This window comes from Agrilus planipennis, unplaced genomic scaffold (assembly GCF_000699045.2).
Source record: "Agrilus planipennis isolate EAB-ADULT unplaced genomic scaffold, Apla_2.0 scaffold1, whole genome shotgun sequence".
Classification (NCBI taxonomy): domain Eukaryota; kingdom Metazoa; phylum Arthropoda; class Insecta; order Coleoptera; family Buprestidae; genus Agrilus; species Agrilus planipennis.
In genome coordinates this window covers 4,546,961-4,567,579 of record NW_020442466.1, presented here as the reverse complement: position 1 = coordinate 4,567,579, position 20,619 = coordinate 4,546,961, and the positions used below count along the sequence as shown (strand labels likewise).

At 35.4% G+C, this 20,619-nt stretch overlaps 3 protein-coding genes across 3 annotated transcripts in view; 1 reads left to right on the top strand and 2 right to left on the bottom strand.

Moving 5' to 3' along the window:
* Positions 1–9,277, bottom strand: part of LOC108733350 (connective tissue growth factor) — a 38,457-nt gene extending 29,180 nt beyond the window's left edge. The window contains exons 1-2 of the mRNA XM_025981164.1: positions 9,238–9,277; positions 659–775 (exon numbers count right to left, since the gene is read on the bottom strand). Of these exons, the coding sequence (XP_025836949.1) occupies positions 659–775; positions 9,238–9,240 (120 nt within the window). The 5' untranslated portion in view covers positions 9,241–9,277. The remainder of the gene's footprint in view (positions 1–658; positions 776–9,237) is intronic.
* Positions 7,457–8,749, top strand: LOC108733370 (leucine-rich repeat-containing protein 15-like). The gene has a single exon (XM_018464503.1). The coding sequence runs from the start codon at positions 7,513–7,515 to the stop codon at positions 8,464–8,466; it is 954 nt and encodes a 317-aa protein (XP_018320005.1). The 5' UTR covers positions 7,457–7,512; the 3' UTR covers positions 8,467–8,749.
* A 5,077-nt stretch (positions 9,278–14,354) lies between the features above and the next one.
* On the bottom strand, positions 14,355–20,104 carry LOC108733324 (techylectin-5B-like). The gene is made up of 5 exons (XM_018464428.2): positions 19,750–20,104; positions 18,395–18,810; positions 17,390–17,721; positions 15,549–15,782; positions 14,355–14,674 (listed from the first exon to the last, which is right to left on the bottom strand). Exons 1-5 carry the CDS (start codon positions 19,846–19,848, stop codon positions 14,457–14,459), a joined length of 1,299 nt encoding a protein of 432 aa, XP_018319930.1. The 5' UTR covers positions 19,849–20,104; the 3' UTR covers positions 14,355–14,456.
* Between the last annotated feature and the right edge of the window lie 515 nt (positions 20,105–20,619).

Sequence of the window (20,619 nt, the reverse complement as noted above, 5' to 3'; positions counted from 1 at the left end):
TATGTTTGGAGCACGGCGTTGTACGGGTGCGAAACATGGACAGTGGGAGCGGCGGAAAAGAAAAGGTTAGAAGCGTTCGAAATGTGGTGTTATAGGCGGATGATGAGGATATCGTGGGTAGAAAAGGTTAGAAATGAAGAGGTATTGGAAAGAATAGGAAAACAGAGGACTCTATGGATGTCAATAAAAAATAGACGAGATAGGTTGGTAGGACACCTTCTCAGGCATGAAGGTCCAGTCAGAGACATATTAGAGGCAGAAACAGGATTTAGGAGGGGTAGAGGTAGACCTAGATTAGATTACTGTTCGCAAATAGTTAAGGATGTGGGATGTTTTAGTATTTGTAAATGTGTGTGTCGTACCTGCGTTTTAGGAAAGCAGCTAAACAGTTCAAAGAAAAAATACACTATCCGGATGTTTCCAGAAGGTTTCCGAAAGTAAACAAAAGAGTATTTAAAGGAAGATCGCCGAGAAAGAGGAGAAATAAATTGACAGTGACAGCAGTGAAATAAACAATTAAAGATGTGGGCTGTTCTAGTTTTAGGGAAATGCGAAGTTTAGCTCAGGATAGGAAAGAGTGGAGGTACGTGTCCAACCAGACTTAGGGCTGATGACCTTATAATGATGATGATATAAAAATTATTTTATTTGATCTTACCTGATCGGCTTCTTCTAGACCATCTGAAGCACCGGAATTTCTTTTTCCAACACTTCTGCCTTTCACCATAAACATTTCACTTAAAACGGCAAGCAATATCACCATTTTCCATAACATCTGTAACAACAGAATTAACGTATTGTTACTTTAAAATTGAATAAACTGGTTAATGAAACTACGAAAAGAAAAATATTTTTTAGCCCATATACATATGTATAATATTATTTATTAAGTGGCACAAAATAACGAGTAACATGAAAAATGTTTAACAACCAAACATGCGATAACGTAATTGTTCGGTTACTTTAATTACACGGGTATTGATAAAAAACTATTTTAAAAATAATATTACAATTTACAGTGAGAATAATAAAAAGTAAGTCGACAATTCAACGGTGCATAGAGACCTCGCTATCAGCATCAGCATCCCTTAAACCCCAGAGAGAATGCAACATTACAAAGACAAATTACAGCTATTAAAATTTAATACCTGGTAAAATTATAAGCAAATTATAGGGTTGTTTCGTTTTTTTTGTGGAAATGAAAGACAGTTTTCGTATAATAAACAAATACTTTATTAAATTATATATTGACCGTTCTGGTCCAACACCTTTTGCCATCTTTCTGCTAGTAGCATAATTCCACGCTCATAAAATTTTTGGTCTTTGCTGGCAAAAAACTGATCGAGGAGGTTTTTGACCTCCTCCTTTGAGGTGAAGGTTTTACCGTCTAAAAAATTTTGGAGTGACCGGAACAAATAATAATCCGATGGTGCCAGGTCTGGAGAATATGGTGGGTGTAGCATTGTATCCCATTCAAGCTGTAAAAGCTTTTGGCGAGTGACCAAACTTGTGTGAGGTCTCGCGTTGTCTTGGTGAAACACTACACCTTTCCTGTTGATTAGTTCTGATCTTTTCTGTTGAAGTGCATCATTCAGTTTGTCCAGCTGATGACAGTAGACTTCCGAATTAATCGTTGTGTTATCCGGTAAAAGCTCAAAAAAAACGATTCCTTTAAAATCCCACCAAACAGACAGCATCACCTTTTTTTGGTGAATATCGGCTTTGGAAATGGTTTGAGCCGGTTCATCTTTTTTGCTCCATGACCTCTTGCGTTTGACGTTGTTATATACAACCCATTTTTCGTCCCCAGTGATGATGCGCTTCAAAAACGGATCATTTTCGTGACGTTTGAGAAGCGAATCGCAGACGTCAATGCGGCGACACAGATTTCTCTCTGTGAGAACATGGGGAACCCATATATCGAGCTTCGAGGATAATCCCAGGCCTTTCAAGTGGTCATAAACTGTTGAATTTGATAAATTTAACCTCAATCCGATCTCACGTGTTGTCATTCGCCGGTTCACATCAACTAATGCCTTTATCGCGTCTTTATCAGCTTCAACCGGCCTTCCCGAACGTGGTGCATCTTCGACATCAAAATTGCCGGATCGAAATTTAGCGAACCAGTTCTGGCACTGGCGTACTGTCAACGTACCTTCTCCATACACATCAGTCAATTTCTTTCTGGCTTGAACAGCATTTTTACCCTTTCTGTAGTAAAACAGTAAGATATGTCGAAAATGCTGCTTATCGCTCTCCATATTTAAAAGGGCACCAACCAAAAACTACTGCGTAGAATTAATTGGAATTTTTCACACACAAGCCTTGCTATAAGAGCTCTCAAAACATATAAAAATTTTACGGCTTAAATGTGAAGTTGGGTGCAAAAGAATACAATTAAATCCTCTGTCGGGAAAAAACGAAATGACTTTCCGAACAACCCGATAATTCACAGGAAACAAATGTCGGTAAATCTCCGGAAACTAATCCAGCCAAACCAAGCGAACCTTTAAATTGAGAAACAAAGAACACATCGGAAATAAAAATACATCAAACTTCGGAAATACAAAGACACTTTCTATAAATAATTAAACAATTGACATTCAAATACGTAAAAACAACTGCTTTTACCAAATCACATTGCATCTCATATTAAGGACATTCAAAATTGCTTTCCCTATGACGCGAAACTATAAAAAAAAAATATTGTGGTCATATTCCCCTGCGCCCTTATATAACCACCCTCCCTATTAAACGACAAAGTGATCTTTTGTTAGACAAAGTATAAATATCGCATCGTGGTTACATAATAACGGTTCATGTTCTTTTGAGAAATTAGTCGGAAAGGGCTGCACCACGTATGCATGCATATACACATTATTCGCACACTTGTACGGTTCTAAGTTGGCTTTGAAAATCTGTGACCCGTGCCATATTCCAATAAAACTTTAACTGCGTAATCCATCACGTTCGGCAGCTAGGAAAATAGAATATTAACGTGTCACAGGGAACGATACTGAAATATTTACCCACTAGGCACTTGAATGTAATATTATAGGGCTTCTTTGTAGTCGACAAGCCATTAAAAGTTTTCCTAAAATTACTTTTTTATTGTAACCATTACAGGGTTGGTACAACCGCAGTTATTACATAATTGGGAAATTTAAACCAGTCGAACACGTACCTTTTGTATTTGTCCATCTTATACAATTAATTAGTTGTGGATAAAAAGTTTCAAAGTTGGATCTATATGTCTATACTTGGGTGCATGGTTGGTTGCCTATATGTACATACATCATTAAAATGTCGCCGATTTGTGCGGACCAAGCTAGTGATTTAAATAGCGTTGAAATTCTAACGGAAAATGATCTAGATTTGGAACGTACCATTTGCAGATAGTACTTTAATTATCACAAATGCATGTCTATACGAGAACGTGGACGTTGTTCACAGAATTTTAGCAATAAAAGGTTTATAGGTGATAGGGCGGAAAAAATACGGCCCCAACGCTATTCATCGCGATAACCTCTCTGATCGCTTTATATCTACATCAACCATTAAGCTCCGTGATGAATTACAGGGCGTTTAGGTTGTTTGGGACTTATTTATTGCTACGATATTATTTCTATTCCTTTTCGTGCATTTTTGCTTTAGGATTTCATCAAAAAGGACTTCTCACAATTTAGCAACTCCACTAGGACCAAAAAATATAAAGCAGAGGATAGCGCAGGGTCGTGTCGCCTTTAATAAAAAGAAGTCCCTTCTAAAAGGTTGTTAAAGGTGTATGTTTGGAGCACGGCGCTGTATAGGGTGAGAAACATATACAGTGGGCGCGGCGGAAAAGAAAAGGTTGGAAGCGTTCAAAATGTGGTGTTACAGGCGAATGATGAGGATATCGTGGGTAGAAAAGGTTAGAAATGACGAGGTATTGGAAAGAATAGGAGAACGGAGGACTCCATGGAAGTCAATAAAAAATAGGCGAGACAGGTTGGTAAGACACCTTCTCAGACATAAAGGTCTAGTCAGAGACATATTAGAGGCAGAAACAGGAGTTAGGAGGGGTAGAGGTAGACCTAGAATAGATTACTATTCGCAAATAGTTAAGGATGTGGGTTGTTCTAGTTTTAGGGAAATGCGAAGCTCAGGATAGGAAAGAGTGGAGGTACGTGTCCAACCAGTCTTAGGACTGACGATCTTATGATGATGACCAGGACCAAAAGCCCGAGCCTGCCGCACCCCTCTTAGCCAGTTACTGTACCTATCCATATATTTTTATAATTTTAACAGTATCTAACAATGTTTCAACCAATAGCAATATGTATTTACATAAATGGGAAGTAGTAATAATAATAATTATTATTCGATTCCCCAGAAGTTGTTACCTAAAAGGAAACTAACTGGGTAATACCTAGTTTGAAATCTAATTCACGTTACTTCATTTTTCTTTTGTTTATATTACGGCACACAAAGTTTTGCAAACAAAGTTATTAGCGCATTCTGGTAAATGCCATTGTAAAATGTATATAAAGCACTTTCGGCTCTATAGCAACGCGAACTAACACAAAAAAGAAATAAACGGGGGCAAGGTTAGACAAACGAAGCCCTAAACTATATGTACATGCAAAAGTAACCACCCCCACCCCCTACACACTCATAATAACGAAACAGTTCCGCAAACTGCTTCGTAATCCTGAAGTCAATTGTAACACGCGAAGTCGCAATAGGTCACGTCTATTTTTTTCATATACAAATGGGCACATTATACAATCGTTAGTGCCAACGTTATATCTCTGAGTGTCGATATATTATCTAATAATACTCACTACTCTCTTATTAAAATGCATCAGGGTGCAACTGTCTTTGTTAGATAACACAGGTCAAAAAAAAAGAACACGATGTGATTTGCAATGCAGAGTCCAGAACTGTCTTAACACATCAAAATTTTGAGATATGTCTGATATTTTCCGGTAAACTATTAAGGTTGTTGTGCCCGAAAATTAACCGAATGATGAGCATTGGAGTTCATTGAAACCAATTGGAATTCCGTTTGGTTATTTCGTTGTTACCCAAATACAAACTGATTAATTCGGGCATATCGTTCAAAGCCGTTTCTTCGATAACACTTATTTTGTTTCATGATAAGTCCAGTATCCTTACGTTCAAATTGTTGAAAACTCCATTTTCCACTTTCGTCAGTGAGTTTTCAGATAAATTCATTCGTTCCAATTTGGGCAGAATATCAAAAGTTCCTGGTTCAATATTTTCAATCTTATTATTGCACAGTTCTATGTCGAACAAGTTCTTGAAACCCTTGATATCACCTCGGTTTAAATTGTTTATTATTTTTGCCAATTAAACTAAGTTGGAAGGTATCGTCGGGGAAATCAAGAAGAATACTTTTGTCACTTGGAGATTCTGTTGGCGATGTTGGTTTACAGAATTGTATTTTAATAACGACAATTAAGCAAAGAGAAACTGCTTTTAGACAACACATTTTGAACAATCAAGGCTTTCTAAGTTTTAAATTGTCTATCCTTTTTCTAATTAAATTAAGTTAGAATCTATTGCTCGAAATACAACGAAAAAAACAACCACGAGAATATATAAATTATAATTGCCTTCCCGAGTCAAAAAATTGGGACTCATTTTGTCCTCATTTGATCTCAATAGAATTTTTAGGGATATTTCAAACTACAAGACTCAAAAGTCTCATTTTATCCGCGGTTTTCCCGTATCAGGACAAAATGAGACTTTTAAGGAGTAAAGATTATTTAGGAAACCTCATTTTGTCTTCAAAAAGTCTCATTCTTTTCTTGTTGAGGTTAAATTGAGGATTGCAGACATTGAGAATAAAATGAGACTTTTTAGAATCCAATGTGATGAGTCTTATGAAAACTTATTGAGGTATCTGAGATTAAAAACGTCTAAATGAGGAAAAAATGAGTCTAAATAGTTCATTTGAGGATAAAATGAGTCCCAATTTTTCGACTCGGGTTAGCATGTCATGATGTTAGAAAATCATGATCCCAAAATCCAAACGTTGCTAATTGAACTTGTTTGGATTTGACATTATCATATCTTGAAATTTGAATATGCCAGGAGAAATCCAGACCACAAATCGTGCTCATTCGGCATTATTATTGATTCTTTCTTCCCTTATATTTAGCCTGGTTAGTTTACAAACCGCTACCACTTTCTTTTGAATGTTACCTTGTTGTGACGTATCTATCAATACGAACCGTGCATCAATTTTACAAATTGATATTCAATTTCCTTTCTAACATGAGTACCCTACAGCTAAAAATACACCTTTTTTAGCATTATATTTACGTAGATATATATATATGTTTGATATGGCAAAAGACGCGATCTAACGACGTAAGGCAGAAAATTGCTACAACTGTGTCACAATAAGCACCAGTTATCGTTTTATTACTTTTTTCAGGGATGCCATAAAATGGTAAATATCGCATTAACTAAAATTGGATGAGAGGGTAGCAAATGTTCAAAATAATTTTACTTGTTGGGAGTATTTGTTATTTTTGACGTGACAACGTCTTATAATTCGATGGAGCCGGCTGCACGCACGAAAAAACATGACTCATGCGGCGTTACCTCGCTCTGAGGCGTTCCATTTAAGGCTTGAAGTGCAAGCGAGAGCGCGGAACGAGCGACAAAGAGGCACAATCGGCCTCCGCGTTCGGCAGCGTTCTACATCTGTCTCTCTCCTACTTCAGTGAGCGATGCGTCCGCGTGGACAGCTGCTATACAATAATACATTTCCATTTACCTCCTTCTCTATATCCATACAAAATATCTATCAAACAAAAAAAATTAAAATTTTCTTTTGAAAAATGAAACCATCCCATCAGTATTGTCTTATGACGTTGTCACGTTCATCTATCGTCAGCAAATCGACTTTACAGACAACCGATTTTTTTTATTTATAAGCTTGTCTTGTATTTTTATTTTTAAATCTTTAATGAACCAAAAAAACATCCAAAGTAAACGAATTTCAAGCAGGTATAAAATCTTTTAAATATACTGTCTGCTATAAAAAAAATCCATTACGTTTAGTAATTCAATTAAAAACGTGACGTGTCACAACAAAATCTAATGGAAAGTGTTTTTATTGAAAACACTCCACAAAAATGCTACAGATTGAAGCACTTTATATTAAAAAGTAAATCTTTACTTGTATTAAAAACCTGTCGGTTCTATTCACCCAACATTACACAGGGTAAATTAGGACAACTTCTGACCTTAATAGAAACAGTAAGCAGCAGTTGTGAATACTTAATTAGAAAAGTAGGTACAATTTTGAGATTTCTTGATTAATTGTCTTAAAACTTCTACAACAATCGCTATATTCTTGTAACTCTAACTCAAGTTAATTTATTAGTAACCTTCGTGTGTTTTTAATATTAAAATTAAATATATAAGAAGAAGCATCTGCTTCTATAGCAGTTAGTATAAACAATCGCAGTTATAACAAAGCCTTAATTGTCCGAAATGTGTTGTCTAAAAGCAATTTTCCTCTGCTTAATAGTCGTTGTTAAAATACAATTCTGTAAACCAACATCGCCAACAGAATCTCCAAGTGACAAAAGTATTCTTCTTGATTTCCCCGACGATACCTTACAACTTATTTTAATTGGAAAAAGAATAAACAATTTAAAACGCGGAGATATCAAGGGTTTCAAGAACTTGTTCGACATAGAACTGTGCAATAATAAGATTGAAAATATTGAACCAGGAACTTTTGATATTCTGCCCAAATTGGAACGAATGAATTTATCTGAAAACTCACTGACGAAAGTGGAAAATGGAGTTTTCAACAATCTGAACATAAGGATACTGGACTTATCATGGAACAAAATCAGTGTTATCGAAGAAACGGCTTTGAACGATATGCCCGAATTAACCAGTTTGTATTTGGGTAACAACGAAATAACCAAATGGAATCCCAATTGGTTTCAACGAACGCCAAAACTCATTCGGTTAGTTTTCGAGCACAACAACCTAAACAGTTTACCGGAAAATGCCTTCCAAAATATAGAGAGTACCCGAACAGATAACAAGACCGACATGTGCTGGCTCGATTTTTCCTACAATCAAATCACTGAACTACATCCGAAAACATTTGCCGGTGTTAAATATGCTGAGGGTATCAACTTCAAAAATAATTCAATTTCCGACTTGCCCCCAGGATTGTTTTCATCACTCGAAAAGACATCTTTGATTTGGTTTTGGTATAACCAGATAACTTGCCTTTCTGATGAATTTTTAGAGAGTTTACCGCCCACGCTATCAGATAACATTGAATTGGATTTTAATCCCTGGAATTGCAGCTGTGTTGAAAAATCCCACGATTGGTCAAAGGCCCACGGCAAAACGCTATCAGTATTGATAACTTACTTCGATTGTGTTGTTGACCCGCTTCTTAAAGATGGAGATGCAGAATAATTTTAGTCTTTTGGTTTTCATGATGTGGTTAATGTAAAATAGATTTTAGTTCCCTGTTATCTTATTGGTTATGGTTATTCTCAATTAATTTTAAATGTTCAGAAGAGGTAATTTGTACAAATTTATATACCTACCTATCAGATAAAATATAGTCTTTATATGAGTCAAATGTCTATTGTAATGTAGATTTTCTATGGTAAATGTAATGGCTGGTTATGATAAATAATTTGGCAATGCAAATGCATTTTATTAACCACCCTGTCGACTGGTACCTACCAAACGCGTGTTATGAGAATAATAGTAATAATAATTAATATACTGACTACGTTTTAGCAAACATGACTATTTCATAATGTATTTATGTGCTACTGAAGATAACAAATAGGTTAATTAATTATAAACAGATAATCCAATGGCAAAATATAATTTAAATATAGCGGCGACGCATTAAAACCGATTTTAGTACCTAATACCTAACACTTTGCCGAAACGCACAAACTTAACTAAAAAGTTAATAAATTCAAGTAGGGCCACACTTAAGACGTAGTCTATATCTAAAACGAAAAAGGAATATTTTTTACATTTCAAATAGGGTCACCCTTTAGACATAACCTACCCAATAAAAAAAGAATCATTACAATGGGTTCAAAATTGGCAAAAGAATACAGTCCAGCTGAGACATTGAGTCAGTTGAATATTAACTAACTATGTAATACGTAAAATACATTTTTATGTTTACTTTTCATTGTAAAAACCTACTAAATAGCTTACCATTTATTGACTCTGCTTTCTTTAACAGTTTACACGTCAAATGGCGATTTTGTTTTTCAAATTTCAAATGTTTTATTTTAATTACTACTTGATTATTATGTCAGTATTGTTAAACACCATTATATAAGTCATTTGTTAACGAAATATGATCGTTTATGATTTGATAAACAATAGTTATATTGTCTTTTGTAACTACGTGCATTCATTGTTGTAGTTTGACCATCATCGGATACGTTCACGTTTTCTTTTTCACAAAAAACGTACCATACAATATCGTCTATTATAACAAAGAATTCCCGAAAAAATAAAGCCAACAGTAAAAAAGTAAACAAAAGATCTAAATTGTCCATTTCTTTCCCTTAGGATATGTGTAAAAGAATCGGAGTCAATAACTAAAGAATCTGCCTTGAAAAAGCCTCACAACAAAAGGCGAAACGTTGATGTCGATTCTACACTAAAATAATCATAAATCATAAATAAAATATCCGTAGCTGTAGGTATTACATAAAAAGTTGAATTCCATAGTACATATGTTTTGATAACATTAAGATAAGAAAAATAGCCTTCTGGAAGATAAAAATACTCTCCTACTTTAATGTAGCTATTTCTTTACCAAACGTTTTACAAAACCGAATGCTAATAATTTGTTATCGATAAAGGTGAATATGACTGTCTATTTGTTTGGAATGTAATGCTAACGTTGTGTCTTCACACCTACTGTAAAATTTTAAAATAGAAAATAAAGCACAATAGATAGGTACTTCTTCGTTTACAATTATTTATAATTACAATAATAAAATATCTGTTGATTATCAGTTCTAATAATAAGAAGAAATGCAACACATAAATTAGCTTCAATATTAATGAGCAACTTATTTGCACAAACCGATTACGTAATTAAAACATAAAAAGTGTATTGTTATTTTGATTCAAGTTTATGAACTAAGAAATACAATTTATTGAATGCTGGAAATGTTTAATTAATTGATTGACAGAAAGGAAAAAGTAATGATTCCTGTTTACTATACCAGGCGTGTAACACAAACTTTGCGACATTTTACTTTTAGTGTTTGAAGTGAGTCTACTACAGAATTTTCCGGAGTACACAAACCAATTAAAAACAACATTCCCACTTAAAGTCTACATGATAATAAATTATCGCTAAAATCTGAAAGTCATGACTTGATTGAGATTGCTAAGGCTTTACACAATTTAAATTGCCTAAATTATTTTAGGTCATCGACCAAATGGTCAGGAACCATATGAAAAATGAATAATCACCATCAATGATCGCAACGCATTTTGAGACATCATGAGATACATGTTTTGAATTTAACGAAAGAGTTACAATCAGGTGCCTTTTCAAGACTTTCGCTTAAAGACATTAAAATGACTTGTCTGTCAAACAAAATATAGATCTGCCAGCTCTATTTCACTTAATAATTGACTTAACAGGGGCTTTCCCCTGTTACATTTAGATTAAAATGGAAATAAAACTTACCTTTTCAAAAACTTTTCTTCTTATCTACGTCGTCATTAAAATTTTCATCTACAAAGAGCAAAAGAATTCGGAAAGTTCGTTCACTTGTTTGTCGTCAGCAACATTTGAAAATTGGTGGCTCTGTGTTGTGTGCAATCGATGTTAAAAAAACCCGGTCCGAAGGCGTCGATCTTTTCGGGGCAGCTACGTGGAGAGCGTCACGGCGTCTAGCGTCGACTAACTGGCAAATTCAACCCCGCAGAGCGTCGAATGTGAACCCGCGATAAACGCGATTATTTTATGTTTAGATGTTCGCCCACTGCGATCACTGTATAATCTGGGCGCATGCCCGGCACTGCATAAGGTCATAGGCAAACAAATGGGCACTAGCACGTGGTTAAGGGTAACTTTTATAGTGGTTGCAGTGTTTACCATTAGTGAAAATCCATAATTTAAATAACACTTAACTCAGTTACTGCACCTGACAGATAAACACTATGTAGTGTAAATCTATAACATCGTGTGTTATTTCATAATTTAAAGGGTAACTTTGATTGCACATCACATTCCTGACCTAATTTCACCCTTATTTTATTCACATTCTTCAAAAGAAAATCTACAAATAACCTAATAATTAAATATATAACCTCAAAACGAGACGATAAGGTAACGTAAGGTACCATATATGCGTATGTTGAGTACCTATGACCTAAATGTTTAAAAATGCCTTCTAACTGGTGAAGAACTGACCTTCCTACCCCAAAAAGATATTGATAATAAAGTAACAGTGATACACAATTCATTCTTGACATAACGGAATAACCTATGACACAATATATGTGTATGTTAAGTACCTATGACGATGTTTATGATGTAAATGTTGAAAAATATCTTCAAATTGGTGAAGAACTGAACTTAGTAAGCCAAAAAGGCATTGATAATAAAGTAACAGTTACACAATTCATTCTTTACATAACGGAATAACCAATGACACCGTATATGTGCATGTTGAGTACCCATGACGATGTTTATGATGTAAATGTTGAAAAATGTCATCAAATTGGTGAAGAACTGAACTTAGTGAGCCAAAAAGACATTGATAATAAAGTAACAGTTACATAATTCATTCTTGACATAACGGAATAACCAATGACACCATATATGTGTATGTTGAGTACCTATGACGATCTTTATGGCGTAAATGATGAAAAATGTCATCAAATTGGTGAAGAACTGAACTTAGTAAGCCAAAAAGACATTGATAATAAAGTAACAGTTACACAATTCATTCTTTACATAACGGAATAACCAATGACACCATATATGTGTATGTTGAGTACCTATGACGATGTTTATGGCGTAAATGATGAAAAATGTCTTCAAATTGGTGAAGAACTGAACTTTCTAAGCCAAAAAGACTTTGATAATAAGGTAACAGCGAAACACAAGGATTATGAGACATCGTAGGTATACATATGTGTATGTTGAATACTTATGACAATGTTTATGATCTAAATGTTCAAGAATGTCTTCTAATTGGTGATGAATTGAACTTACTGTCCCAAAAGACTTTGATAATAAAGGAACGGCGAATCATTGATTGATTTGTGTGTCCTGAAGGATGTATTTGTTCTGTTTTCCCTAATGTTGGATGGAATGGTAGTCCAGCCTTCCGTTAAAAAAATCAAAATTTTCCTTCGGTTCACGGGCATGTACGTAGACTGAATTTCATCGGGAATCCGTCTCGCAGAAATCTAATAAAAATGAAAATTGTTGCCTCCCGTGTTTGTCGACATCTCCACCCTTTACCTCTTGTTCTTTTATTCATGACCAAACTTTCCAAATACATCTTCACCGTTTGGACCCGACCATGATGACGCTGCCGACTTCTTCATTTGCCGAGGGAACTGTTTCCCTTTTTTATACGAATGTGTGTATTAGCTATGTATTTTGGCTTCGGGGCAACGCATGTTTTTCATTTTATGACAATATGCGACACCGCTGATATTACGAATTGTCTGTACGAGGGGCCGTTTTTAAGTTCGCGAAATTGGGAGGGTAAGAAAAAGAAATAAAAGTACGAATTTGTTGTTCCTTTTTAATATATTCACCTGGCTACCCTTATACATTTTTCCTATTTTTCAATTAAATTACGTATACCTTCGAAAAAAAAATGTTTTGTCTTATTTGTCTGAAAAATACGTCGAAACTGCATCCTTCACTTCTTCGTCGGTTGAAAATTTCTTCGCACGAAGACTTTTTTTTTCAAGTTTGGGAATAGGTAATAATCATTGGGAGCTAGGTCAGGACTGTAGGGTGGATGAGCCAAAATTTCGAAGCCCACCTTCTGCAGGGCAGCCATCGTAACAAGGCTTTTGTAAACAGGCGCGTTGTCGTCAATTTTCATCTCCTTTTTTCTTTGACTGCTTCCTTTAACTGCTCTAGGATATTCGGTTATGGAGACACTTTTATCTTTATAATCGATCAACAGGATCCTTTCTGAATACCAAAAGACTGTCGCCATGATTTTCCCAGCTGACTGTGACACCTTAAACTTCTTGGGTGATAGTGTGCCTTTTTTATGCCACTGCGTAGAGTCCTGTTTGGACTCAGTTTACTAAGGGTGAACCCAAGTTTCGTCCCCAGTAACAATTCGAGTCAATACTCCATCTTTATCTTCACTACAGAGGTTCAGTTTTAGAGATGGAGTGAGCATTCTCGGTATCCATCTTGTGCTGACTTTAGTCGTACCAAGATGATCGTGAAGAATTTTAACTGCTCTAGGATATCCGGTTATGGAGACACCTTTATCTTTATAATCGATCAACAGGATCCCTTCTGAGTACCAAAAGACTGTCGCCATGATTTTCCCAGCTGATTGTGACACCTTAAACTTCTTGGGTGGTAGTATGCCTTTTTTATGTCACTGCATAGAGTCCTGTTTGGACTCAGTTTCCAAAGGGCGAACCCAAGTTTCGTTCCCAGTAACAATTTGAGTCAATACTCCATCTTTATCTTCACTACAGAGGTCCAGTTTTAGAGATGGAGTGAGCATTCTCGGTATCCATCTTGTGCTGACTTTAGTCATACCAAGATGATCGTGAAGAATTTTAACTGCTCTAGGATATCCGGTCATGGAGACACTTTTATCTTTATAATCGATCAATAGGATCCCTTCTGAGTACCAAAAGATTGTCGCCATGATTTTCCCAGCTGATTGTGATAGTAATAATGAGTTGCTTAATTCGTAATGACTCGAGTAAGTAGCCTCACTAATGACCTACCTACCCATTCCGCGAACTTAAAAACACACCCTCGTACGTACGTGGTACATGTATCTTATTTTGTAAACAACCCTCCTGGCTTAATTTCGTGTATTTACGATTTATATTTACCTACCTGTAGATCATCTTGTTCATCAATTTTGGGAACCTGTCTCCACCACCTACCGATTTTTTTTTTTTTTTGGAAAAGGGCTAGAAAATAAGATATTAGCAAAGTCGTAAAGAACACTTACCATCCGAGAGACAGTTCCAAGTGCTTCTTAGCTAGGAAGCAATAAAGTATCTAATTAATCTATCGATCTAATAAACAGGTATTAGCACAGAATTTTTTTTATTAAAACATACACAAACGTACTATAACTAAATATATTTTATACTTTCCATATTAAGGTAAAAGTAATAAAAATAATTAAAACTTGTTTAAATACTGAGTGTTTGTTTAAGTTCGTATATAGTTATATGTTTCTCGGTGAAATTGCGCTTCTCAAATTTCGGATTTCACTTTCGTCATTTTTTGGCCTTATCAGCATCCTTGCTTTCAAAAGACTATATTTGGGTCCTTTAAATCCTGCCCAATACATGCCCTGATAAATATACTGATCGGGTAGCTCCCCCTTTAAATATCGGCCGTTAAGATTGGCTGTGTCACATCCCCTATACCACCAAGCTCCCCCTATTAAAATTATACATTAGTCTCTTTTTAAAAAGTAACTAAAATGACCAAAAATTAACGTGAATGCGACGTCCAAAGATCGTAAATATCAATTAGAAAAATTCACGCAATTTCTTTCTTTTGACAATCATCAAATGGCAAATCGTTTAGTTTCTGTAGCGATGTGGCCTTCAGTTTGACAGGCGCAAAGTAGAAAAGAACAGCACTAGACCAGAAAAGGAAGGAGACAACTCTCGGCCAAACTCTTAACCCGTGAGGAGCGTATAATCCGTACAGTACTGCACGAAAAAACTGACCATTTTATCCACTACAATTGCATTACTCAAATGTGCTGTTATTGGTACCATTTACTACTGAAAATATAAACGAAACGTTTATTTATATTGGAAGACATATTAAAGGCTTTAACGCTTGTTTTTGACTCGCACTACAATCATGATTGAAGAAAACTTTTGGCAGGTACTGTACGAAAGAGTATTTTTAATGAACAAGAGTTTTTCTCCCTGCCTACGATTTTGCCAGCGCGCATCCAAGACATAGGAAGGGGCACATCGCTAGAGAAAGTAAATGAAGTATACTAAATAAAAGGTTTCTAGATGACCTTAGCGAAAATTTAACGTTATTTTAACGTCATAAAGCAGTCATTAATTGATGATTGTAAAATACTTCTTTGACATATAAAATAAGAATAATATTAAGATTATATTTCTTGTAGCGTCAAAGACGAAAAGATAACATAATTTTGACGTCAAATATTTGTCGTCCTTGAAACTTCCCGAAGGATATTCGAGTAAGTGGAGCGTTTAACAATTAGTACACCTTATCTAATTAATTCACCTATACCCGAGAGAATCAAATTAAATTTCTTTCTCACCGTGAGCCTGGGCACAGTTCCCTTCAATCCATCCGTCCTGATCCTTGTCCCTCGCGCTAAATTTAGACCCGGCGTGGTATATGAGGGAATCACCGGCGTCGCCCTTGTATCCTTCCAGGACGTGCAAAGGATAGCCGCGTTCTTCAGGACCGACGCTGAAGGTCTCGTAGTGAGCCTGTGTCCTCCTGTGTTCCAGATCTTCCAGTTCAACGAGCAGCTCGTTCACTTCATTTCCTGCAATAAAGACGACGCCGAGCGTCGGTTGTTTGCCAAACAGGTTCCACGTTCTCGCCGCATTACATCTCAACCTTACTACAGTCGCAATTATTTATTAACTGTTTGAAAGGTATACGTAAACGGTTCTCCCTAAAGGGCGGAGGTGTTGTCTGGAAATTTACGGTCATCTGGACGGAGAAACAGGAAAAGACGTGTCTTCCGGATGGAAAAATTCCGGGCAGGATCAACAGCAAGAGGAGATCGTAACCAAAATTATTATCACGGTTTCGGTTCTCGAAATATCTCAATTCATATTCAACGGATGATATCAATTTAAAAAAAACGGACGTACGGAACCCTCAAAAGGGGAAGATATGATGGTAAGAGGCCTTCCAAGACATTAAGGATTAGTTAGCAGAAACAGGAGTACAGGAGGGGCGAGGATGACCTAGACCTGATCACTGCTTAAGAATGGTAATAACAACTGACTTTATCATTAAATAAAGAAAGGGTTTACGTCACAAAACTCCATAAGTAATATTTAACCAGTTAGGAACACGATTTGTTTGTTATACTGACTGTACCATCACTACATAGTATAAAAAAAAGTCGCTTTCCCGCTGTCTGTCCCTATGTATGCTTAAATCTTTAAAACTACGCAACGGATTTGGATGCGGTTTTTTTTAAACGATAGAGTTATTCAAGAGGAAGGTTGACATGTATAATACATGCATAATATAGTAGGGAAACACTGATAATTTTAGAGGTTTCTAACGTGATGTCGTAAATAAACACATTTTTTGCGCTAACATTGTAAACGCTGGCTGAACCCTACGAGATAGATCAAAATAATGTACTACAATATTGTACATCTTAAAAGGGTCTACAAAAAAGTCCGCGATGGTATATGTNCGGATTTTGATGCGGTTTTTTTTAAAAGATAGAGTGATTCAAGAGGAAGGTTTATATGTATAATACATGCATAATATAGTAGGGAAACACTGATAATTTTAGAGGTTTCTAACGTGATGTCGTAAATAAACACATTTTTTGCGCTAACATTGTAAACGCTGGCTGAACCCTACGAGATAGATCAAAATAATGTACTACAATATTGTACATCTTAAAGGGGTCTAAAAAAAGGCCGCGATGGTATATGTCTATCTCTTAGGGATAACCCACAATAACCATTTTCATCCTTTACTTTACTTTATGAGAAATAATGACTTATTTACGAAGCGATTGTAGGCAATACAGCATTAATTCTTATCCAATTAAGTACCTTAAATACATTGTGCATTTAATATAGATCAATATGGACCTTTACAGCATGTAATTTAAATGAATATTTTCGAAGATATTACAGACTTAAAATGCAGGGACATAGCGGTTGCGGCGGTACCGGCCGGGAGGCCGGTTTGTATTGTCTAATGACAAAAAAATTGTGAATGTTGTATATAAAGACATTCTGTAGTATATTTAGTATGTTCAGGGGGTATCTTTTGAATGGGGCGGGTAGGGTCGCTAGTACGTAATAAAAACAAGTGACACCTACATTTAAATTACATTTTCCATTACATACTTTCCTTAATTTGGATATGAATGAATAGTTTCTTGTAACCTACCTGTTAAAAGATAAATATTTTCCAATCCTAACCAAAATTCTCCACCTAAATTACCAAATCCTCTCTTGTACTCCTCCCAGTCCCTGTAAAACTCCTCACTGCCATCAAACCGATTGTGAATTACGGTCCATCCGCCTCCCATCGTTTCCATATCGCACATTACCAAAAACGTACTGTTAGTCCCATCGGGTTTGACGTTATAAATTTTTGAAACTTTATATCCACGTGAGACAATCTCGTTACAGTTTTTGGGAAAGTCTTTTTTCGATAGCTGATGGTATGAAGCAATGTCTTCAGATAACTGACTTCCTTCGGGGGTTTGTCGCAACTCCCTGGAAGCGTATCAAAGAAACAAGAAAATAAAAGTTACACCATCTAAGAGTAGAGATGATATAAAACAGAGTATAGCGCAGGGTCGAGTTGTCATTAAAAAAAAAGAGTCACTCTTATGCTTTGGGACGGTTAATTTAGAAATTCTAAAAAGATTGTTAAAAGCCTGAAGCGGTGGATGCGGCGGGAAAAAATGGTTAGAAACGTTCGAAATGTGTTACAAATGAGTAGGTATTAGGAATAGTAGTCAATAATTAATTAATTAGAGACTTATTGGAAGCAAAATCAGGAGTTATAGGGAGTAAAGGTAGACCTAGATTAGATTACTGTCCACAAGTAGTTAAGGATGTGGGATGTTCTAGTTTTAGAGAAATGCGACGATTAGCTCAGAGTAAAAAAGAGTGAACAGTTTTAAGAAGTAACGACCCCATGATGATGATGATGATGATGATGATAACTATGGAAGCAAGATGATTAATATTAGCAAGTAACTGATAGCAAAAAGTCATCTGGTAGAGATTTACTGCTACTGTCAAACACTATAAACTACAGGCAGTTACATGATGATGTTAATCAACTTAATCCCAGAGGGTGTGCTAATGAGAACTAGTAAGTTAATGTTCTGAATTCAACAGGTTTGCCTTTTCTTTCCCGTTTTCTTGAGTAGATACTTGCCTTGTATTATCAGCAAGGAAGGACAAATTACTCCTGATGGCTCCAATGTCTACATTGAGGGATCTCATGTTGGCCACCAACAACTGAATTCCCTTCGACAAATTTTCGGTTTTGGTTTGTAATTTCGCCTGGTCCAGTTCGCAGCTTTTCTTACCATCGGCACTACTCAAAGTTGACAGATCGTTTTTTATATTATCGATTTTGGCATGAGCATCGGCACCTTGCCATTCCAAAGCTTGCAATCTTCTATTTGTTTCTTTAATGTCGATTCTGAGACTTTCTAGTCTTTCAGCAAAAGCCCTTTCCAATCTCGATAGACGATAGTCTAACTGTGAAGGGGCGGCATCCGCCAAATATGAATTTGTTGTTGGTGTAGTGGACTGTCTCCAACTACCATCTCTTACGACTGCATCTGACTATTAAAACATTTGGGCAATTTCAAAGTGATTCCTAATCGTAGATATCTCACATTAAATGATCAGAATCGATCGAAAAGTAACGATCTCTTTGATGAATCGATTAACAAACTTCTGGCTTGATTCTTTTGTTTCTGTCAAGTGTTTTGACTTCGGGCTTCCAGTTTGTTCTTGATATTCTTTGATATTCCATTGTTTGCATTCAATTACTTATCAATTTACACATTAAAGAGAACATTGTTTTCATCGATTTAACATCATTTGATGTGAGATGTTATTAGAAACAAGTGCGCTATTTGACTTTAAAATCACCAATTTATTTCATCTGTATTCTACCAAGAACTTGAAAAAGGTGAAAATCTATTACATCAAAATATAAAAAGAGCTGTGATCACATAGATCTATTTTTTATTCCATCTTAAAATTTTTGCTTTGAAAGGACTTGAGAGTATTTTTTACGAAATAATACCATTTTTTGCATTATTTAAACCTTTAAATGACACAAGTTGTCTACCAAGAATACAAAACCAGTAAACAGTTCTGATTGGAATGCGCTGATATGGTATTTGTTATTTAAACTAAAGAAACAACGATTTCGTGTTTTATGTTAATAAAGCTATAAATGCATCGACAGATTTGTACATAAGTGTATAAACTGATTGTTATTTAAAACAAGAAAGTAGTTTTCGATTGCATCATTGTTTTCTTGAGTAATCTGAACAGGAATTTGAATCAAAAATTTTTATTCTGCAAATATTTTTGACGAAAAGGAAACAATTGAAAAATTATTATAAAATTTATGTGTTTTTATATTATTTAAACTGAATTGAAATTAGGCTTATATAAAAAAATGAAATTTAATAGAAATTCGAAATTTTTAAATAAATAAGTCACTCGAAAGTTTTTTAGAGATAAATATTAAAAAAATGTATGACTTACCCTATTATTTCGAGAACGATGAGCTATCTGGGGTGGCATCATCGAAAACACTTGTACATTATCCGATATGATTACGAAAATCCATAGGAGGTGCATCATTATTACAGTAAATTGTTATAAAGATAATCACTGTCGATTCGCTAATTATAAGCAAGAAACTAATGAGAATGTAAACTAAATGTATCCGTGGCTCAAGGAGGTTTGAACAAAAAAACGTGCGGGACACAATATTGTAATAATAGTTATACGAAGATGATGTTAATGTAACTGCTTAGTAATACTGTCTGCGACACATGTTTTAACGTCTTGTTACACAATTAACTCAAGAAAAACTTTTCATTGTTTTGCTAAGACCATATTGCATACGTCATCTTTGATGCCCTGAAGTGACTCCATCATACGTATTTAATTAAATTGTGTAGATAAATTGATCAAATATTTACTTACTACATCTATTTTCTTAAATAACTTTAAAACTATTTATTTTAAAATTATATTTGAGACCCTTACAACAAGCTCTTTCATTTGATATGTCACGCGGTACAGTTTGCAAAATTATTTTTTTTTTATTTCCTATTGGCCCCCTAAAAATTACCCCCATGTTCAAAATTAATTTATTTACATTATGCGTCGAATAAAATAATTCGAAGTGGTCTGTATTCTGTCGAAACTGCCAGACGCGGATCGCGAATTTGATCTTTTTGGATCTCATCAGCGCGTCGCAGGAAGCTCCGACAGAACACAGACCAAAATGTAGCATCGTGCTACAGATGGCGTTTACTGCGCCATTTGTGGTATTTTATAAAACGTTATGCGCCTATAACACCCGTTTATATCTGATTTATGATTAAGTACATTCATTCCAAAAAT